Source organism: Lissotriton vulgaris, chromosome 11 (genome assembly GCF_964263255.1).
Source record: "Lissotriton vulgaris chromosome 11, aLisVul1.2, whole genome shotgun sequence".
Lineage (NCBI taxonomy): Eukaryota > Metazoa > Chordata > Amphibia > Caudata > Salamandridae > Lissotriton > Lissotriton vulgaris.
In genome coordinates, this window is record NC_141699.1 from 93,132,301 (window position 1) to 93,156,431 (window position 24,131).

The following is a 24,131-nucleotide window of genomic DNA, read 5'->3' on the forward strand; positions in this document are numbered from 1 at the left end:
GCAGCTCCTGTTTGCCCTGGCTATGGAGCCCCTTGCGTGTCTAATACAGAGTAAGGAGCGAGACTACGGTATAGACCTCTTTCATAAGACACATATATGAATTGAATTGAATAGCTTTATTTCGATATATTTATCATATCATAAAAGCATTACAATACAAAAATGGATAAAAATACAATGCAAATTGACAATTCATCCCTCTAATAACATTACACATTTTGTCAATACTACAATTCCTTATACACAGCAATAAAATATCCTTAAAAAGAGTTCATTTGCTCGAAAAATGTAAACATAGCTGGGGACTGAATCAAGGAGATCGCATTACTGGAGAAGCAATTTCCTCACGGATCTTATCCGCCATACCCAACCCAAGAATTTTGCCAGGCAACAGGCGAACAGAGGGCGAGCATCAGATCGTAATATCCGTAAAGCCTCCAGGTGCGATCTAGTGCCAAGGCTCCTACATAATGGTTTCAGCCATCTGGACCGAGGGGCTGCATAGGCCAAACACTCAAACATTAGATGGGCAATAGACTCGACCCTTGTCTCACAGAAAGGGCAATACGGTGTGGTTTGCAGCGGTGGCTTCCAACTTGCTGTTAACTGCCCTAAAGGTAGAACTCCCACCCTGAATTTGAAATACAGTGACCTATCCCCCGGATTAAGGATCAAGTCCAGATAAGGTTCTCTAGAGGGGAGCTCCTTAATTATCAGAAACTCTACAACAGTTCTGCATAATAACATAAGACACATATAATGTCATAAATTATCTGCTGCTGATGTTCTGCTTTCTTGCCGGACCCTAATGTCAGTCTACCAAAAGTAATGACAATGCTGTCTGAATTTTGCAACTAGATCCTTGAAGTTCTTGGGTGTAAAAATATTCCACAAAAACAATGATCCACTAGTGGTAGCCTAGAAAGAGCATCAGAAAGGTGATCCTTTTCTTCCGTAGACTACCAATGTCACTGCTGGGGAGGGTCACAATAGAGTAAATGATTCTTCTTCCTAAGTTCTTCTACTGTTTTTTGGCACTCACCGTAATTATTAAAGGAGCTTCTTCAAGGAGCGATATATTCACTCTTGTTGGGTCTTATTTTTGGGCAGAAAGAGACTTGCAAATGATAACCCTGAAAGACCACTTGAAAGGCCTGGACTGGGTGGGAAACATCCATTACAATGCAGTCATTACATTGCACTACTTTTACAATGCAGCTGTTACAACGCAACTGCCTTTACATCACTTGCCATTACAATGCATGCCATTACAACGCATGTCACTACATCTCATGCCATTACAATGCATACCATTATAACACATGTCATTACAAAGTTCTATAAGGTAAGTAATAGAGATTTTTTAGTTTTAGGGTGGGTATGGGGTTTGGGGTAGATGGGAATAGTAACTTTTACCCCTACAATATCCAACACTTTCCCTACTGTTGCACTCATTGGAGTGGGACTAGTCATTTTTACCCCTATGCTATCCAACACTTGCCCTACTGTTAGCCTAAAAGTGTTATACGTTGTAATTGTATGCGTTATAATGGTATGCATTGTAATGGAATGCGTTGTAATGGTAGCTTTTATAAATGCGTTGTAATGGCATGCATTGAAAAATTATGCAATGAAATGGTAGTTGTAGCGTAAAAAACGCTTTGTAAAAGCATGCATTGTAATTGTTTGCATTGTAACGTCATATATTCAGACTGGGCTCCCACAACTTCGGCACATATTATTTGGCCGCCCAACTGCAAGGACAATTGAGATGGTAATCTGTTACTACAGATCCTGAAGGAGAAAATTTGAGAATCTGTGTAAGTGGTGCTGTACGTCTGTAGATCATAATGAGTAAGATCAAATGAAATAACAAACATTCCAGATTGCTACAAATGACCAATTTCTGTTGGCATAGTTACCTAAAGCGATTGAACACAAAGTTGCGATTTTTGCCAAAGATCTCCCTAAGGTTCCTCCTATTGTTTAAAAAAGTTGTTAAAACAGATAATAAAAACCCATGGTCAGAACACAAACTTAAATATGTTAAAGGCACATTTGATCCAAGTATGTGTCAATTCAGTAACATACAATGCTCTTGTAAATGCTACTAGAATAACCTGGTGTGAAGAGGTAAATGAACCACCAAAGTTGTACGTTTAGAGACCACGTTCCTACATGGACTACAGCAAGGTGCAATGATGGCCGTAAAATAAACCTCTATTACCTACAGATTCACACAATTCAATTATCTGCATCAGAATTAGCCTGGTGGTAAGGGGCAGTAAAAACATAAAAATGTCCACTTCACCTTGGGAGATGACTCCTATGGCAAACGGGCCATTGCCTTTTTTTGTTTTGAAAAAGAAAGTTCTGCTTATGGAATTTTATTTTAAAGCAAAATAAATATAAGTGTGACATATTGATGGAGCTGTGCATCAAACTTAAATAAGCATTGACAGGAACAGCTGTGATGGCGCGTTCCTGACAATGCTTAAGAATTGATTTTTAGATTTGGCAGGCAGGGACTCTACCAGGACATTTTACTCTGGTACCATGATGTCATCTGCCAAAAAGATATCAGGCCCTTACTTATCCCCAGTGACCATAATAATAATAAATGGCTAGGAGATATCCTGATAACCCATATCTATGTTCAAGGTGTGAGGAAGCAAACTCTGACATCTTTCACTTAGTGTTGGTTGTCCAGGTCTTGTTCACGCCACACACAAATTGCCAATAAATAAACAATAAATAAATAAGGCACAGAGAAGCAAGGACAGTAAAGGGAGTGTAGGAGGCTGATCACTGATGATATCTATGATGCTATTGCTGCGTTTTGTTTATCAAATAACTTTTTTCTTTTTGGTTTTCCAGGTTTAGGAATGAACATTCACATGCAGTACCTGTCTGAAAGTGCCCCCAGAAAGCTACGTGGATTCGCCACTGCCTCATGCTCTTTTTTTGTGACATTTGGAAAATTGTGCGGTCAAATTTTAGGGCTAAGGTGAGCATTAGTGCATGTTTTGTCTTATTTGATCCAAAAGTGTGTTGAATTGTCTTTCTTCTTGTCCTGCATCTCTAGATGGGAACACTGATTCTTTTTTACTATACCCTATTCACCACTTTTTTCAGTTTAACATTTTTTAATTTCTAATTGGATTATACTGTTCTTCCTTTTATATGTGATGGTATCTACAAGCAGTTTAATACATATTTTGCAGGGTGTTGTATGCAACTGCCAAATAGTTGATTTGTAAATCATATTAACACTTGTAAAAATTTAAAATAGATTACTGGGGGTATATCTGACTTGCATTTCTTTCATAACATATTTGCATTTCTTCCTAATGTCTCGAAAGACTTGATGGCTTTATGTACGGAAGTATCAATGTCGCAGAAATTATGGCCCTCATGAACAAACAATTCAATTTATGGAATCCTAAATAGCAACAAATAATGATTTAGAATTAGCAATTCTTCTAATGGAATGTACAAAATGAATTTGTTTGAAGTGGTCGCATTTTGCACACCGACTTATAACAAACCTACTGGTATTTTGAGAACTGTCCTATGTATTAATAGATTTTTTCTCAAAATACTAATTCATAGTGGGTCGCAATTCAGAGTACCTCATTAATTTCCATGAGATAGGTCGTTCTGTGTGACCCACTGGCCATGTCTGAACTGGGGTGGCAGAGTGGGCTAAAGAACGGTGATGGATTAAACCCAGATCTGTTGACTGGGTGTGAGTGTTTGATTGGTTCAGATGCTCCGTCCATCACCACCCCCTTTTGTACCGCATTTTTCTTTTTTTAAACTAAAGACACACAATTGATTATGGAATGCAGAAGAAATCATCACATTCACCCCCCGGTCAAGTGATCTGGGATAAACCCATAATTCTTTTGCTCACCATGCCACCGCAGTTTAGACCTGGCCATATGCAAATCAGTCTTGACCCTGTGCCTCATAGGAACAGTCCAGCCCGAACTGCCAAGCCATGCCTTCCCTGGACCGGAAACAAGCTTCCTAGGACAGGTTTCTGGGATTTCAGCCGTCTTCAGCCAGGCTTGCTTGAATCCAGTGGCAAAGTGAGCAAGGGACTCACGTTTGAGCATTCCCTGCCAACTTATGGTGAACAAAGCAATACAAAAGGGGTTGGTGATGGACGGAACAACTGAACCAATCAAACACTCACACCCAGTCAACAGATCTGGGTTTAATCCATCACGGGTCTTTAGCCCACTCTGCATCCCCAGTTCAGACATGGTCATATGCAAATCAGTGTGACCCTGTTCCTCATGGGAACAGACCAGCCCGAACTGCCAAGCCATACCTTCCCTGGACCGGAAACAAGCTTCCTAGGACCGGTTTCTGGCATTTTAGCCGTCTTCAGCCAGGCTTGCTTGAATCCAGTGGCAAAGTGAGCAAGGGACTCACGTCTGAGCATCATACCCTGCCAACTTATGGCGAACAAAGTGGTACAAAAGGGGGAGGTGCTGGACGGAGCATCTGAACCAATCAAACACTCACACCCTGTCAACAGATCTGGGTTTAATCTATCACCGTTCTTTAGCCCACTCTGCCACCCCAGTTCAGACATGGCCATGTGCAAATCAGTCTGACCCTGTGCCTCATGGGAACAGTCCAGCCCGAGCTGCCAAGCCATGACTTCCCAGGACCGGAAACAAGCTTCCTAGGACCAGTTTCTGGCATTTCACCCATCTTCAGCCAGGCTTGCTTGAATCCAGGGGCAAAGTGAGCAAGGGACTCACGTCTGAGCATACCCTGCCAACTTATGGCAAACAAAGCAGTACAAAAAGGGGTGGTGATGGACGGAGCATCTTAACCAATCAAACACTCACACCCAGGCAACAGATCTGGGTTTAATCCATCACTGTTCTTTCAACTAGCCTGGCTGATGACGGCTGAAATTTCAGAAACCGGTCCCCTGATGCTTGTTTCCGGTCCAGGGAAGACATGGCTTTGGCAGTTCGGGCTGGACTGTTCCCATGAGGCACAGGGTCAGACTGATTTGCATATGGCCATGTCTGAAAAGGGGGGGCGGAGTGAGCTAAAGAATGGTGATGGATTTAACCCAGATCAGTTGACTGGGGGTGAGTGTTTGATTTGCTCAAATGCTCGGTCCATCATCCCCTTTTGTATCGCTTTGCTCGACCTAAGTTGGCAGGGTATGCTCAGATGTGAGTCCCTTGCTCACCTTGCCACTGGATTCAAGCTAGCCTGGCTGATGATGGCTAAAATGCCAGAAACCGCTCCCAGGATGCTTGTTTCCGGTCCAGGGAAGACATGGCTTTGGCAGTTCGGGCTGGACTGTTCCCATGAGGCACAGGGTCAGACTGATTTGCATATAGCCATGTCTACACTGGGGTGGCGGAGTGAGCTAAAGAATGGTGATGGATTAAACCCAGATCAGTTGACTGGGAGTGAGTGTTTGATTTGCTTAAATGCTCCGTCCATCATCCCCTTTTGTATCACTAAAAAGAAAAATGGCACACATGTTTTGTGCACAGGCAGTAGCAGTGGTGTCATGGGCCACTGCCTGTTCATAAAAACCTGATTTTGCAAACATTCACAAAGGGAAAAGGATCGTCTGGGGATCAGTTCCCATTAGCGAAAGGCTTACCACATCCTGTGAGGAGGTGATAAAATATTAATGTTCTGTAACTGGATTTGGTTGCAAAATATTAATACATAGCTTAAAGATTAGATGTCTGGAAGGGATGCCGCTTCCAAATACCAAATCTCTATTTATTCTAAATCGGGAAATTGTACACGTCTCTTTAAAGTTTCCAAAGCGGTCAGACAGGGCTGCCTACTGGCCTCTTTTCTCTTCTCCCTATTTACAAACGGAGTAGAGAAGGCACTAACAGTGGCTATTAGGGACGGTCCCCTTTATGAAAATCAAATGCTACAGATATTGTCCTAAAGCGGTACAAAGGGGGATGTCTCTTTTATGGAATCATTACAGTTAAAAGTAAATCAATCTAAGTCGTTTATAATCATAGCTGGGGGCACTAAAAGAGATAAATTCCCGTATTTCAACGCAGATGCAGGAAAAATTGAGGTTGTAAACTCTTTCGCCTATCTAGGTATTCTTTTTGATAAAGATTTGTCATGGGCAAAATTGATGGAAGGTAGGAGGATTGTGATGGAGAGGGGCATTACTGCCATAAAATCATTTGCAAAGAAATTGGGCGCCAAACCCCCTACTGCCAATAAAACACATAAATCAGGCCAGAGTAAAAATGGCCGTGACTTATGGAGCTGGGGTTTGGGGCACGGTTGCAGCTACACCCCTACAAATCATTGAAAATAATTTCTTCAAATCTGTAGTGGACCTCCCTCTCTCCTTTATGAACGTGATATAAACACAGAACTAACCCTCCCTTACATATCAGATTACAAAAAACTAGCCCCACTCCTCCTATGGCATTCCATTTGGAGGAGAGACAAATTACCTCTGACTCAATTGATAAACAAGAGTTGCATAGAGATGGATAAATGGAAAAGATCTAAGTGGCTTAGCTATGTGGAGACAGTTTTAAAAGAGATAGGTCTTAATGAACTTTTTAAAGATCCTCTGGTCTGTAAGACGGTGTCCAAGCAGAAAGTTATTGCTATGTTTATGTTGATGGCTGAATATAAGCGTAGGGAATACCATAAAGAGAAACATGTAGCACAGGTTTATTACCTTAACCCACCACTAATTGAGGGAGATTTCACTTACCTAGTCAACATAAATAGCTCACAATATAGATTCTTACTGTTAAGATTCCGCACCAACTTGATTCCCCATAATGCTTGGCTATCCTGAAAAAAATGCATAACCTCTCCAATTTAAGCTTGTGCCAGTGTGATAATGTATCACCTCAAAATGAACTGCATTTGGTTTTATTTTGCAGGCACTACGAGAGGGAACGGAGGCCTACTTGAAGCCAATTTTAAAGGAAATGGGCTTTAAGCATTGTAGGGTAGCACTATCCTTTTTGAAAACACTCTCAGGTCCTTTGGCTTGCTTCTCTGTACCAACTTTCTTATGGGCTTGCATGAGAAAAAGGAAGGGGATGACATGCAGTAAATTGAGTTCGATTAGCAATCTCAATGTAACTAGACCTATGATATGAAATGTTTTTTATATACTTTTATCTCTTTTTTTTAACTTTTATAAACTCTCATCTCAGTTTAGGATTGTGAAGAAATATTCAGAATTTTAAATGATAATATTTTGTTATAATATCTTTTTATAGATCCATTTGTATGTGCTTTTATGGTTATTTTTTAATATGACCGAATAAAGATGTTGATTGATTGATTGATTGACTGCATCATTAGGTATGATGGACTGTTGAGGGGTCAGCAGACCACCATATCTGTGATTGTTTTTAAATAAAGCAATTGTTTTTAAATGCAGCCCTTTTTCCTTAAAGGAAAATAGTGATGTGCTTAAAAAAGAAAAAGGGCACACATTTTTATGAGCAGACAGTGGCAGTGGTCTCATGGACCACTGCCTTCTCATAGAAATATGATTTTGCAAACATTCACAAAGGGAAAGGAATCTTTTGGGGATCAGTTTCCATTTGTATATGACTTACCACATCATGTGAGAAGGTGATATAATATTATTGTTCTGTAACTGGATTTTGGTAGCAAAATATTAATATATAGCTTAAAGATTAGATATCTGGAAGGGATGCCCCTACCAAATACCAAATCTCTATTTATTCCCAAAAACGGCTCTAAGTCTCCCTTGTTTTCCCAACCTGGCAGGCAGTTTGTAGCCTCAGTAGCTTACTGCTCCTCTATATCTGTTGGGCTCAGCATAATACAAGCAAGGCCACTGGGTTACTGTACAGGGGGGTGTCTACAAACTGGACTTTTAATCATCTATCAGACATCTCTCTTTCTGTCAAAAGGGGGAAGAGGACATTTCAACCCTGTTGAAGGCTAGTTCTGCTACATGTCTACTGGGCACAATGTTAGTCCCATATCCATCCTGCCCAAAAGCCCCACGAGGTTCTGCCGGTGGCTCAACCTCAGGCCAGTCTGTTCTCACCTCCAACGCTGTTCCAATTGGCCTTTAGTGGCATGCAATGCCCAGCTAACCACTGTGCTGATTCACCCCTTGAAGGGGAGAGATACATGTTCCACAGTTCATTGGCCAGAATCCCAGGGAGTGCAGCAGGTGGGCTGCTAGTCAGCTAGAGAAAGACTTTTCCTTCTATGTTTGCCAGAGGCCCTGTATCAAATTATACATACAAAAACCTTCAAGCTTAGTTGTTCATCAATAATCAATCTGCAATAAATGCTTACCCACTGTGACATCAAAAAATATATTTTATTATGACAGTCACGAGTGATACATCCATTGACAGGAACCTTCCTAATGAGGGCAGGAGTTGAAAAGGTGCTAAGTTTCAAGCTGTATTGCATATATATATATATATTGGCCTAGGGAAGGCCAAAAGTGGAAATCGGAGTGTTCTGTATACAGTATGTGATCATCCTACAAGTCACAAGGTCAGAGTTAGCCTGCATACAAAAGAGGGTTGGGAACCTCGAATATAATGTCTGGAATTAACAAATATCTAATGAGATAAGCCAGATACAGAAAATTAGAGCGTGACTTCTACACAAACCCCAAATGTTCATATAAACAGGGATATTCAAGAAGAGGTCCTGAAAAAGGTGATTCTGAATTATCAAGGCCGCAGAGACGCGTGAGACATGTGTTGAACCCCCTGGTCAAGACCATAGATGGGTCTCTTCACTTTATTTTTATGAGGACACCCGGGGGGGGGGGGAGGGGCAAGATTGCTTGGAGTATGTATGAGTTAATGCTTGCTATGAATATGAGATTGGTTGTGGTTTGTGGGTCTGTTTCATCATTTTTTTGAGCTTAATGAAATTATCATGAAAAATTGCATTTATGATGCAATTTTAAAAAAACGATTACATATGAAAATACATATGAATAAAGGGTGTCTATGTGACTGATATGAATTTCTTCATGAATAATGTAAACTAAAGAAATTAAATTAAAATATTTTTTGAAATAACAATGTGTTAGCAATGATTGCATATTGATTCTTTATAAATAAATACACTAGCGGGTTGTTGTATGTATATTTTGATGTTATGTTTCCCATGCCCGAGCCTGTAAGAAATGTTGGTGGTACACTTGAAAAGCATTGCCAGAGGCCTCGTCCAGCGGCTCACTGAGTTGGGTTGTTTCTCTTCTACCCAGCCATGACAGGTCTCATCACCATCTCTACCTTCCCTGCCCAAGGATGGCCACAAGCAAGATTGATACTCCTCTTCAAAGGTGCATTCCTAAAGAGCATTGCCAAATGAGAAACTCCTCCACCAATCTTGTCTGGTCCACTGGACCCACGCCCTTTTGACTCCTGCTAGCAGACCTTGGCCGTGAAGGCTTGCAAACAATGCCCCTAGTGACGTCCAGCTATGGATAGCTAGGGGAATCCAGTCTTCTCTTTGTGCATTCTTGCTCGCAGCCTCACATATTTTTTCCTGGTCAAGGAATGGACCACCAGATTAGTATTCAACAGGCCATCCAGACACCATCGTGTCTTCACATGTGGGGGCAGGATCACTGCAGTCCATCAGTTTTTGCTTTTCACCCCTCAACACAGACAAAGTCAGCTTCTTATTGCCCACAATCATCCTTTGAGCCAGGGAGCTGGACAAGAAACATTAACAGGTCATCATAACTCAGAATGATGCACGATTACTCCGGAGGTCTCTGCAGAAATCATCTAAAGTGGTTTGTCAGCCATCTTGCCAGGCTCAAATGGTTCTCCTTTCTTTATCAGTTGAAAATAATGTTTTGAATTGTACAAGGGTATAGGTATAAAAGGTGCTTTGCAGGTGTTAATTCTGGGTTTTTGTGAATTGCAGGCTGGCGACCCCAATACACCTTTGTACAGGACGTCACTTTTTCATTAGCCACCATGTACAATTTTAACAGTCAATATTGGAAGCATAGAATGTAGGCGAGAGTCCATTGATGCCTGGGAATTTGCCATTGGATCCTCCCTTTGATTACAGCCAACAGTAATGTGGCATCTAATTACTTCAACTGAGTTAGCAATAGTGCCTGTAGTGAGACCGCTTTTATGTAACCTTCTGGTTTCATCATCAAGTAGTCAGCGTTAGAAGCATACAAACCATCTATAATAACCTGTTACCATGAGATTGATACCCATGAAACTATTACTCCTTCACAGTGCAGTGACAAGTAAGAGTAGTCTTTCAGTGTTTATCAGCCATATGCTATAAACCAGCTTTAGCACCCTCAATATGGTATTTGATTAAACACTTTCTATAATCATTCCATCAGTGCCAAAACTTTATAGTTTTCTGTAATAACCATGGGTGGGACTTGGGTTGTCTACTATGCATGCCAAGGCTTTTCATTTTGTCCTCAATTTGAGTGGCTTCAATATTTAAGACCATGACAACCATGACACTGCTTGACATTGTAATGCATATGAGGCATGTATAACTTAAATGCTTCTCATTTCATCACTGACATCTCAGTGGAACCTGTATTTTCTAATAAGTAGTTCTGAATACATTCCCTTGGTATCACCATGATGGTATGCTGGTTAGGCAGCTGCCCAATGTCATTTTTAAATGTGATGAGTTATAATCAGATAGTGCCCTGTTAGGTACTTAATGCTATGCAACCTAACTCTGTAAGTGTGTTCCAGGGAGGACCATTTTTAATCTGGAGTGGATGCCAAGCACTAAGGAATGCACTGAGGAATCATACTCCCATAGGGTAAGAAGCAAACCTATATTAAGTAGGTCCCTATTACATTTGTCAGTCTTAGGGTCTTCTGCCAAATGGTTTGTCTTTACCCGATTTATTTTTCTGAAATTGTTTTTTGCTTGCCTAAAGACTCTCTGTACTTTACTATTGTTAAACAGTGCTTAAGAGCGTGTATACACCCCCTAAAACATGGTACAATTGGCTTACTCCTGATTGGAATATTTCATTTACCCATGTGTTTTCCTTATAAAGGGGTATACCATATACCCATGGCTGGTAAATTAAATGCTACTAGTGGATCAGCCGTACTCATTCTGCCGCCCGCTTAAATAGTCTCTTAAAAAAGCCCCAGACCTGCCATTGCAGCCTGCTGCCAGTTTTTAATTGTCAATTTGACCTGTCAAAACAACCGCCTTGTCAAGCCTTAAACTAACTTTCAGTTACATATGTCACCCTCAAAGTAGGCCATTGTCAGCCCAAAGGGTAGGGCACATTTTATTTAAAAAAGTTGAAATTGTACTTTAAGTTTTATATGTATTGTGAGGCCTACCTTTCTGATAGGATAACATTGGACTAATTTACTATGTTTAATAAGGAATAACCTTTGATTCAAGGGAGGCAGCAAAGTCATGTTTGGTATCAGGAATTGTAATGTTAAATCCTCTTTAATGATAAAGTCAGAATTCATGTCACAATTTTGAAAAGGTCACTATTAGAAAGTTTGAATTTCATTTCCTAGCCATTTGGTGCCTGCAGCTGTTTCCTGGGTCACATGATTGGACGGAGTTGGCAACTGGCTTTTGTATATTATTCCCAGACAGCCACGCAATGGAGCGACTAGGTGGACCTGGGTGGGCCATCTTTGGCAGGAAGACTAGTTTGAAAGAAGGTCCAGGACTCCAACAAAGTAGCACAGAAAAGAGCGTTATGCTAACAACCCAGCCAGCTACTCCCAATGAGCCCAACTGTAAAACCTCAGGTCCTTGAGCTCTACAATTGCTGAACTCCATGTAAGGAGAATGAGAAAAGGAAGTATAAATATAGGACATCAAACTTCTTTTTCCATATTAAAACAAAGTAAAATATTATAGTAAATATATCATGACTAAAGTTATTCCAAACAAAAGAGACTGATTAAATATCACTAAACTGTAACACAATTAAAATAAAACAAAATGTAGTCAACAAAGTGCATTTGTAATATATATTAGCACATCTTCTTTCTAATAACAATGCCTACTTGCTCACAAAACCTTTAAGATAAGCAGGAACTTTGCAAGTTTTATGAATCAGCCCCCTACAACAACAGTATTATCTTTTTACTTTGCTGTTCATAATGAAAGGTTTTTGTCTCCCCTCAATGTTTTTTTAACCAATTAGTCTCGAATTCTGATCTTCTATTCCTCAAAAATTAATTTACTTTCACTGCCCAAATTAAATTCCTTACTCTCCCATCATCAGTTTTGGTGGCTTTCTTGAAAATGTTGCCAACTTTATGTACACGTGTGAACTTGGACCACTGAGGACATCAACTATGTGAGACCTGATTTTCACATAGTGACCAATTTTTATCAAATTGTCCATTACCTTTCTAGTTCTGTCAAAATAATAATATTTTTTTCTTGAAAATATAGTTCTTTCTCATGCTAATTACTGAAGCCATTAAATGTTACACATTTACCCCATGTCATCCTGCTCGGAGTCTGCATTGTACTGGAAGAGGGACCCTTCAAAAGTTCAAAAGATCCCATCCCATTTAAAGAGTGGGGAGAAATGCAATAAGCTGTAATTCTTTCTTGTAAAGTTTCCTTCCAATTCATGTTATTCACCTTGGCCAATTGAATGCTCTTTTTTAAGGTTTTATTCAATCTCTTGACAGTTCCATTTGTTTTGGGATGATATTCGGAACTTTTATTATGTTTGGTGCTACAGTTTTTAAAGAAACCTTGAAATTCTGCTGAACAGAACTGGGGACGGTTGTCTGTCATAAGAGAATTTAATTAACTCTCTCTTTTGAAAACTTCTTACAAAAATGTTATAAAATTAGTTAAAGAAATATCCATAATACAACTAACTTCAACCCACCTACCTAGAGCTAGGATCAAGATGAACAATTGAAAAAGGTGTATGATGTTCTCCTCTCAGTGGGCCAAATATGTCCATGGTCACTATATCCCAAGGATTATAGAAAGCTTCCTGAACACTAATGGCACATGGCAATGAACTCATATTTTGCCATTGTTATTATTGTATTAAGTTCAAATATGCGCAGATCGTTCAACTTCAATGTCATTCCCAACCCACCAGAAGCTAGATTGCAGTCTCTCATAGTTTTTAACTATACCCAAATGACCCTCATGAGCTAATTAAATCAGCCTGTTCCAGAAAACTTCTGCCTGAATTGGCCTAGTACCCATTAAAAATGTAATTGTCTACTGCTAACTCTTCTTTTATAATAGCCTAGGAATTTCCAAGTGAATTGGCTTTCTCAGATTTTGTTGCCTCAGAAACCTTACATAAAATACAATCCTTTCCTAACTGCACTTTTCATTTACTATCTGATACAGCATCAAATGTAACCTCACACACATTCACATTCTCTTCAATCATATCATCCCCACCTTCTTCAGAACCTTCCTGATTGATATCAACCAGACATATTCTTATTCTAGAAGATGGCATTGAGACAAGTCCCTTTTTCATAAATACTTTTTTCAAAGTTTGGATCGAACTCTGAAAGCTGTTTCCTACACAAAATTGAGAATTTTTTTCAAAGCCAAAATTATGCCAGAGCTTGTTTTTCAATTACTGAGTAATTTGCTTCAGAGTTTTTTCCAAATGTGAAGAACACACTATGAGTATTTAAACTATATTTCTTCTTTGAATCACAACAGCACTAAAGCCTTTCAAACTAGCATCTGTGACTATAATCACCAGGAACAAACATTTGCAAACTGGGAGTATTTTGCAGGTTCTTCTTTATCTCATCAAATTTATTCTTACAGTCACAGCTCCACTGAAACATCACTGCCTTGCCTAGAAAAGAAGTAAGAAGTCTTATCTGCGTACTTATTAATAAATATATTGTAATATTCCATTATTCCTAGATGTGAAACAATTCTTCTTTGTTACTTGCTTCTTCAAGATTCACATCAATAACGCTTTCTTTGGCAGAATACTAGAACCTGTATTATGATGAGAGTTTTCCTCCAATCCCTCAAATTTGCATTTATTATTTTTAAAGTCAAAACAGCTTTAGTTATCCTTTTCAAAATTTATCATACTTTGTCATCATTTCCCAAAATCAAAAGATCATCACGATAACACTTAATTTAATGCAAACCCTGAAAAACCTATGACATCACCCTCTGAAAAACTGAATCCATGGAAATTAACCAAAAGGGCATTCTCTTGAATGTATATGCACCTATTGACATAATAAATACTGTTAATTCCTGGGAAGAGTCATCAAGTTCAACTTAAGGATATTCTGAAGTCATATGAAGTGTTGTGAAGTAGTTTGTCTCACGCTAAGGTTTTAACCAACTCATAAATGTTGGAGAGAGGAAATCTGTCAACAATTACCTAATGATTAAGTGCTTTTAAATCAACACAAAGACGAATCTCTCCATTCACCTTTCCAGCCACCACAATGGATGCCAACCACTCCTTAGACTCAAACGACTCTATGACATCTGAATTTATAACTTTTTTCAATTCAACCTTTACACTTTCCTGCACTTTCCTGCATACTCAAAGAAATGCATTGTACATTTGCACTAACTGGTACAGCGTTTGTCTTTAGTTTGATATGATGTTTATATCATTTCAAACATCCTAACTATTCACCAAATGTTGCTCAAATTCCAAAATGTGTAGCTCTTTGTTAAACCTCCTGAACAACCACTTTAAGGTCAAGAATTGGGATCAAGTTTAATTCCTAAAACCTTGAAGTGAGACCGACCAATCAAATTATATCCTTTGATGAAAACATAAACTTTTCCTACACAACTTCAACCGCCTAGCTTCCAACTAGCTTCCAATTAACTGAGCATTTTGATGGTAACCCTCTGACTGGTCTGTACGTCTAGCGCATATTATAATGTTTCATCCCTAAATATTTCACAAAACAACACATTGGGAATATAGTTAAGTGAGAGCGTAAATCAACACCTCTGTAGAGTTGACTCTCACTACAGCAATTGGATCTTCAATGTTTGAAATTACAGCATGATGCTTCCTCAACCTAAAATATAATGTCTTGGGTGACCTTTTGTGTTTCCTTCATTCTGTCTTTTTTAATTTTGTTCCTACAATATTTTCCAAAATGACTTTTCCTCCCACACTAGTTACAGACAACATGCAATGCACAACATGACTTTATGTCCTTGCCTTCCACACTTAAAACGTTCTCCTTTAAATACTGTCTTTTATTTCAACTTTCCTTTCCTTAACAATACAAACCGACTCTACCACTTTCTCATGTATCACACCTTGCTGTGAGTTGCTTAATTTCTTTACACCACTCATAATGTGCTCTACCCTTTTGGCTACATTTATCACTTCTTCAAGAGGAATACCTTGAGGTATTGCTCTTCCCTGATCTTATCAGGGCTGCGCTCCAAAATTACTGATCCCTGATTCATTGTTCTGCTGCCCCACCAAATTTACATGTAGAAGAAAGCGTCCTTAAGCTAGTGATGTAGTCTTCTACTCACTCATCCTTTCCTTGCCCCCTGAGACCAAAATGGTATCCTTCCATAATCGTGTGAACTCTTGGCAAGTAATTATGATCTAACTTTAACAAAGCAAAGACAAGGAGAGGATGGACAGAGCGCTGACACTTTTCAGACACTCAGCCCCATTAACAGATCTGGGTTCAATCCATCATCATTCTTTAGCTCACTTTGCCACCCCAGTTCAGACACAATTATATGCAAATCAGTATTGACCCTGTGCCTCATGGGAACAGTCCAGCCCGAACTGCCATGCCATGCCTTCCCCGGACCAAAAACAAGCAGCCTGGGACCAGTTTTGGGGTAACACCCCTCTTCAGTCAGGCTAGCTTGAATCCAGTGGCAAAGTGAGCAAGGCACCCACGTCTGGGCATACCCTGCCAACTTAGGGAGAACAAAGCAAACACAAGGAGACGATGGATGGAACGCTGAAACTTTTGAGACACTCATCCCCAGTCACAGATCTGGGTTGAATCTATCATCCTTCTTTAGCTCACTTCGCCACCCCAGTTCAGACACAGCTAAATGCAAATAAGTCTTGACCCTGTGCCTCATGGGAGCAGTCCAGCCTGAACTGCAAGCCATGTCTTCTCTAAACCGGAAACAAGCATCCTGGGACTGGTTTTAGGGTAACTTTAACATACATATTTCATATTAATTGAAATTGCGTTCTTTCTCATTGCTCAAATCTGGTAGAGACTCTAGAACTTTATGTCCTTCCCCCTTAACAGTGAATTAAAAGATAATCTTTTCTCTATGTACTCACATTCATTCCACACACTCTTGCATAAGTCATCATAAATATTTTTTTCCTCTTATTCCACCTTATCTGTAGATTTCCTGGACTGGTAAAAAAATTCTGCTGTGGTCAACATATGCAACACTAATAAAATTAAACAAGAACAATTAAGCAATCAATAAACATTCACATAGCACACACTGTCACCTCTACGGGCATTTGGGTGCTGATGGTGCTGTGTCTCATTTGAAGAACTGGGTCGTGAGCTTCTTTTATAATCTGCAAACGAGGACACGTTGTGGAGTCTGTCGATGATTGTGTGTTGGGAGAGGGTATCAAACGTGGCAGAGAGGTTGAAGAGGATCAGGGCCACCATTTCACCATGGTAGTGGAAAGATCTGATGTTGTCTGTGGCAGTGATCAGCACAGCCTTGGTTTTGTGGTTGGCACAGAATCTTGATTGTGAGGCATTGAATAGTTGGTTGAGTTCTAGGTATTCGGTGAGTTGTTTGTTTATGGTTTTCCCAAGTGCATTGGCCGGAAAGGAGATCGAGGTAATGGGCAGGTAATTTTTGAAGTCACTGGGGTCGGCCTATGAGGATGAAGGTGTTGAGGGTGCTATTGAGCTTAAAGGATTGGGCTTGCCAATCATCATTCTGAATAGTCGAGAATTTGACCCTGAAATTGTCTTGATAGATAATGCCTAGCCGCCCTCCTCTTTTTAGCGGGAGATCCAGTCTGTTCAACAGGTAGCCTGTAGGAGTTGCAATAAGACGTTCTGGCATTGAGGTACTATTTGCCCATGTTTTAGTCATAAAAATGATGCCTGGCTAATGAGAGTCAATTAATTCCGCCATTTCTGTGGAATTGTTGTTGCCCAATACTTTGCTAATACTATCACAAAATATTTCCTCTAGATTTAACCATGGAAATAGCTAAACTCATTATACTCAACATGAAATGAAATTTTCTTTCAGTTTAGCAAATAACGTGATTGCAGCTGTGCCATATTCTCTTTCAGCTGCTTTTGGTGTGCTTTCAAAATCTTAGAGAATATAATGATAGCTTCCAAGTAGTTTATGAAAAAAGTTAGTGAAAGCAAGGTAGGGGTAACATCGCTCACAAAGGAACTAGTGGCAAACCCGGGATTTTGTTCAGAAACTAAATAATGCTAGACCAGAGGCCTTCTCCCAGATCCACATGAGGCTACTCCTTTCAAATAGAAGAGCAACCGGTAGTAACTCTTCCCAATAATAATCCAAAAGCACCATTAACAATACTTTTAAGATGATATCAACAATTTTCGGGGTTTTTTCAGACTTCAGGTGACTAGCAGCTATCCGTCTCCTGAAATCCAGGCGGCTTCCAGCCCTGATAAAGGAGGTTCCAGTGATTTAATGAGAAAAAATTAACCAGCAATAAATTTTAATGGGAATCACACATGCAGTTAATGATTATCTCAAACATCTGGCATGGCTCCAGTCCCGAAGCACAATTGTTAGATCCCTCTATTCTTGGCTGTCCATGACAGTCCTTTGATTCTGACAGAGGTGTGCACATTACTGCAGCAATTTCAGTAGATCAAAGTTCAGTCCCCCATGCACCATCCGGGCATGGGAAGAGCTCACTTGACCTAGAGGGAGAAGGCCTTTGTAATTGGTTGGTGATTTATTTGTCAAGCATGCTCAAAGCATGAAGTTTGTGAAAGGAATTGCATATATTTATCAATCAAACACTAATTTTCTTTGCTTTCCACAGAGATGTCTTTGGAACAGACTTGATGTGGCCCTATGCAATGGGCTTCTGCGGTGTGACATCCCTTGTCCAGTTTGTCACACTGCCCTTCCTCCCAGAGAGTCCTCCTTACCTGCTCATGGAAAAACAAGATGAGGCTGGCTGCATGCAAGGTACCATGGAGGAGGGCGGGTGGTACGTGATGTCACAGGGTCCACAGTACACTTGTCTTTCATTGTATTCAGCAAATAGTATGCACTCTTTGCCCTACTCAAGCTGCTAAAGGTCAGAAGCATGCTCCTTTCATGAGAGCACAAAAGTATGACTGGACAATCTTGCACCTCTCACCCGGCCGCTACCACAAGGGTAAAGGGGCTCATTTCGCCTGGCTTAGACACAACAGTGCTAAAATGCAGGGAAAAACAGTATTTGCGCAACTTTAGAACCGGTAGACTAAACTCTGTTTGATCGCCTATTGTGCTGGCAGCAGGGCTTTAACCCCTTCCAGGCTGATGACGAGCTGGGCTCGTCATGGCGTAGCCTCCTCGCATGCTGATGACGAGCCCAGCTCGTCACGTAAAGTGTGTTTTTAAAAATCTCAGCGTGCGAGCGGAATTCCGCTAGCGCGCATGAGGTTAAGTGGCGTGAGTCCCTCCATATCTAATTCTTAGGAGTCATAAAAACTGATGTAGAAACCATGAGCCTCGATTCACCAAAATGCCAGGGATAGCAGGAGTAACATCACATCCATTTGACCTTAATTACTTGATAAAAACTGACATCATATGACCCTTGACACGACACTGATTTGTTCCCAGAAGGCATGTCACATGACCCTAACATCATAACAATTGGTATCCCTGAAGTTCCATAGTCAAAGCATGATTAGTACAACCGTATAACACAGAGAAATGTATATTTTAGATGCCACCTATATTTTGGGGCAGACTTGATCTTTGGAAATTTTCTGGCATATTATTGACCTACAAGATCACCCGAAAGGACCGCGTCAATCAAACCGGAGGAGGAATCGCCATCATCTACAAGAACACCATCAACGTTACGACCTACTCTGAAGATGCCCTCACCAACGCCGAACACCTACACTTCCAGATCCACACCGACCCCAACACTCGTCTACAGACCCCCGGGCCCACGTACACAATTCAGTGAAGACATCGCCGACTTCATCAGCCCACATGCCCTCGCCTCATCAGACTACATCCTCCTAGGGGACCTGAACTTCCACCTGGAGAACAACAATGACAAAAACACCACCACCCTGCTCGCCAACCTCGCCAACCTCGGACTCAAGCAATTGGTGAATATCCCTACCCACTACGACGGCCACACGCTCAACCTTATCTTCTCTGCCAGCAGCCACGTTGCCTTCAGCTACTCCACCCGACTACACTGGACCGACCACAGCTGCATTCACTTCACCTTTCAGAAGACCAAATCCCACCACCACCCGCAACAGATCACTCGTAGATGCTGGAACAAAATCACTGCAGACCAACTAACCACATCACTGAGCCAGAACCCACCTATAACCACCACTGACACCAACGACGCAGCCCGCAATCTTATACAGTGGATAGTCAACTGAGCCAACGCCCTTGCACCACTGAAGAACCCTCCAGGCAAACCCGGCAACAGGGAAACAACATGGTTCACCGACGACCTCAAAGAATCAAAGAAATCCTGCAGATCCCTTGAGAAAACCTGGCACCGCGAACAGACGACTGAAAACATGACAGCCCACAAGAACGCCACCCGCAAGCACCACCAGCTGATCCGCACCACAAAAAAGACATCGTTCAAAGAACGACTGGACAACAACACACACAACAGCAAGGAACTCTTCAGCATCGTAAAAGAGCTCTCCAATCCCAACGCCAACCGCAACGACATCACACCATCACAAGACCTCTGAAACTCCCTCACCACGTTCTTCCACCGCAAGATCACCGATATCCACAACAGCTTCAGCGCCCAGACTCTCCCCCCAGCCACTGAACCAACCCCCCCTACAACCACCCTCAGCAAATGGACTCCCATCAGCACCAAAGACACCGCCCATGCTAGAACACCATCCACTCCGGCTCTCCTTCCGACCCATGCCCTCACCACATCTTCAACAAAGCCGACACCATCATCGCTCCCCACCTACGGAACATCATAAACAACTCCCTCGTGTCTGTCACCTTCCCAGAGAGCTGGAAGCACGCAGAGATAAACACCCTACCTACTGAAGAATCCCACAGCAGACCCTAAAGACCTCAAAAACTTCCGCTCCATCTCTCTTCTTCCCTTCCCGGCAAAAGTGATCGAGAAGATCGTCAATAAATAGCTGACCGCATTACTCGAGGCCAATGGATCCCTCGACCCATCCCAGTCTGGATTTCAAGCCAACCACAGCACCAGGACCGCCCTCATCGCAGCCACCAACGACATCAGGACCCTACTCGACAACAGGGAAACCACCGCCCTCATCCACCTAGACCTCTCAGCCGCCTTTGGTACAGTCTGCCATCGCATCCTAATACCCAGCCTCCACAACGCCGGGATCTAAGGCAAAGCCCTGGACTGGATCCCCTCGTTCCTCTCCAACAGAACCCAGTGAGTCCGCCTCCCTCCCTTCCGCTCCACGGCCACCAAGATCATCTGCGGCATACCCCAAGGCTCATTGCTCAGCCAAACCCTCTTCAATATCTACAAGAGCCCCCTCGCTACCATCACACGCAAACACAACCTCAACATCATCTCACACGCCGACGACACCCAGCTGATACTCTCCCTCACCAAAGACCCAGCCACCGCCAAACTCAACCTCCAGGAAGGAATGAAAAATGTCGCTGAATGGATTAAACTCATCCTCGGACCATCCCCATCCGCCTGGGACGACTCCTGGAGAACAACACCGACACCCACTGACCACGCACGTAACCTGGGATTCATCCTAGACTCCTCTCTCACGATGACCAAGCAAGTCAACGCCATCTCATCTTCATGCTTCATCACCCTGCGCATGCTCCGTAGGATCTTCTGGTGGATCCCTACTGGAACTAGAAAGACTGTCACCCAGGCCCTCAACACCAGCCAACTAGACTACGGGAACGCCCTATAGGCAGGAACCACAATCAAACTTCAGAGAAGACTCCAACGTATACAGAACGCATCCGCATGACTCATCCTCGACATCCCCCGCTACAGTCACATATCAGCCCACATGAGAGACCCTCATGGCTCCCCATCAGCAAAAGGATCACGTTCAGGCTCCTCATCCACACACACAAAGTGCTCCACGACAAAGGCCCCGAATACCTCAACAACCGCCTCACGTTCTACACTCCAACACGCAAACTCCACTCCGCCAGCCTTGCCCTCGCCACCGTCCCACGGATAGGCAGAACCACTGCCGGAGGAAGATCATTCTCTTACCTGGTGGCCAAGACGTGGAACTCCCTCCCCACCCACCTACGTCTGACCCAGGACTACCTCACAGTCGGGAAACACCTCAAGACCTGGCTCTTCGATCAGTAGCGGCACTTTCCCACCCCCAGCGCCTTGAGACCCTCACGGGTGTGTAGCGCACTCTACAAGTGGATTGATTGATTGATGCATGAGCAAACGTTGTAAGCCAGACGTTTTCTGAGGGCTTTCTCCACCCGTGAGAAATTTGAAAATATGTGGAAAAAATTGGATGAAATGGTCCATTTTATTGTACAATTTTCACCTAAATTTGCCAAAATGTCATAAGTGCTACAAGGGAACTTATTAAATATTGAAATCCTTCCATGGTTTGTCAAACCTATGAAACTTGATGTTCCTCCACAGTTGAACCCAATTTTTTCAAAATGTAGTTTGGGTGCAGCTATATAAAAACTTACCTGCATTATGCAAGACCAGCTTTTTATCACGGGGGCCATCATATACCATGGGTTCCACTTTACATAAAAAATAACATAGAATATAACAATGAATTCATTTTTTACAAATTATGCCATCCATATACCATGGGTGACCCTGATGTTAACAATTACCTGGGAATGTTGAGGTTAGCATTTGTCATGGTCAGCTCCCGTCCATATTCCAGATTGTCCACTTGCATGCCTCCATTTGTGCTTGTATCAGCAGTTTGTCAGTGGTATTCCCATTCCAAGAAAAATCTGCAAACTCCGCAAACAGAGCAGAATTCACCACCCAGGCCTGGCTACGATGTGGGAGAGCCCACCGCACAATACCAACCTGAAAGCTCCAGACAGAGCCACTACAAGATATACCATTCCATGAGGCCCTGGTTACACATTTCACCAAATACTTTGAATGAAATGCAAGCTCACTGTCATTGAGGGCAGTGGAGTCAGATGCCCATAAGGTGGTCATACAAGAGTATTGCATCACAACACATTGGGGTGCAACAGGACCTACGCAGAGAACTGATAAACATGGATCAGACCTTGAGGCAACTCTAGACCGAGACACCACTGGACTGTTGAAGCTTGACCATTGACAATGTCTTGCCCACCTACATGACAAGGGCAAGCTATTGTTGTGCTTGTATGTGGCTACCAGAAATGTCCACCAATAGGGATGATCAAGACAGACAATGGTACTATACACAGCTTACAAATGGGCATTAGCAGCGCCTTTGTCAACTACTATTAGTCTCTATATACGTAGTTAGAATGCTCCAGCACTGACCAACTAAGGGAATACCTCCACAGGCTACCTCTCTTCACCTGAACCCACTTCAGAGAGCGGAACAGATGAACCCCTCCAAAATGAGGAAAACCATACAGCCATTATTCAAATAGCCCGAAATTAAACCCGAGTGATGGATGGCTTTCCCAAAGAATATTCCACCACTTTTATCACATTACTCTTCCTAAAATTGCTCGAAGTTTACATTGAGGGGAAAGATCAGTAAAGGCGAGCGGTAGTAGTGGTTTTACAATCACACTTCGTTAGAACAAATAATTTATGTGGATACAGTACAATGATGTCATAGGTTCATGGGATGTTACTTTTAGGGCATCCCACACCCTAATACCAGAGGTGTGTGCTCACATTGGACCAAATGAACCAATGTGTATAAACTTCAAAGAAGAAAACCATAGCACTCAGCCTTAGTCCAAAAAATGTCCAAACAGTAAGGACTTGTGTTGAACAAAACTTTTATTAAAGATATTGAGGATTTTGTGATCTTCAGGACATTCACATACACATATTCATCCTTCAGAACTGGGCAGCAGCCAACACATGTTTTGTCAAGTACATGAGCGAGGGTTGAGGCTTTCACTACAAGACATGGCCTTCTGTGTGGATAATCTCCTACCCCCACACAGACTGGATTTTCCTCCATTTCTTTACACATCACATCTCGTAGAAGTGCAGTTTTTGAAAGAATCACACTGTAGCCACCACTCCATATGCCTTTCCCAAGTTTTTTCCTGGCTTAACCTGAATCATCTTAAATGCAATAGTGCCAAAACCGAAATAATACCCCTAGGTAAAGGCATCCTCTTTTCCCCTAAAGACTGGTGGCCTCACAACTCCGAAGCACCACCGAGTGCGGTCTCCTCAGCCCGCAATCTTGGAGTTCAATTTGACTCGTCCCTCAGCTTCGACGAGCATGTGCGCATTACTGCGGGGTGCTGCTTTGGCTTGATCAGGCAGCTTAAGAAATTCTTTGACTTTCTGCCTATCTCAGCCAGGAAATCAGTCGCGGTGGCGCTCATCCTCTCCCGGCTGGATTACTGTGATGGCCTCCTAGCAGGCATAAATAAATCCTCCCTTAAGAAATTGCAAAGTGTTCAACATGCAGCGGCCAGGCTTGTCTTGAAACTTCCCCGCAGGTCCTCGGCTCTGCAGCCCTCAACGCCCTTCATTGGCTGCCCCTCCATAAGAGAATTATCTTCAAGCTGCTTGTCACGGTCTTCAAATCCACCAGGAACAGTGGCCCATCCTACCTGACTAAGCGCTTTTTGCGGTACATTCCAACTCGCTGCCTGAGGTCGTCAGGAGCCAATTTAGTTACTGTACCCCGAATAAAACTAAAAACTAAAGGTGGAAAGACCTTTTCGTTCCTGGCTTCCAA

The 24,131-nt window shown here is 42.1% G+C and overlaps 1 protein-coding gene across 1 annotated transcript in view; it reads left to right on the plus strand.

Moving 5' to 3' along the window:
* Positions 1 to 24,131, plus strand: part of LOC147679023 (solute carrier family 2, facilitated glucose transporter member 11-like) — a 572,060-nt gene that overhangs the window by 261,823 nt on the left and 286,106 nt on the right. Inside the window, exons 5-6 of the mRNA XM_086944707.1 lie at positions 2,878 to 3,007; positions 18,053 to 18,201. Coding sequence (XP_086800833.1) covers positions 2,878 to 3,007; positions 18,053 to 18,201 — 279 coding nt within the window. The remainder of the gene's footprint in view (positions 1 to 2,877; positions 3,008 to 18,052; positions 18,202 to 24,131) is intronic.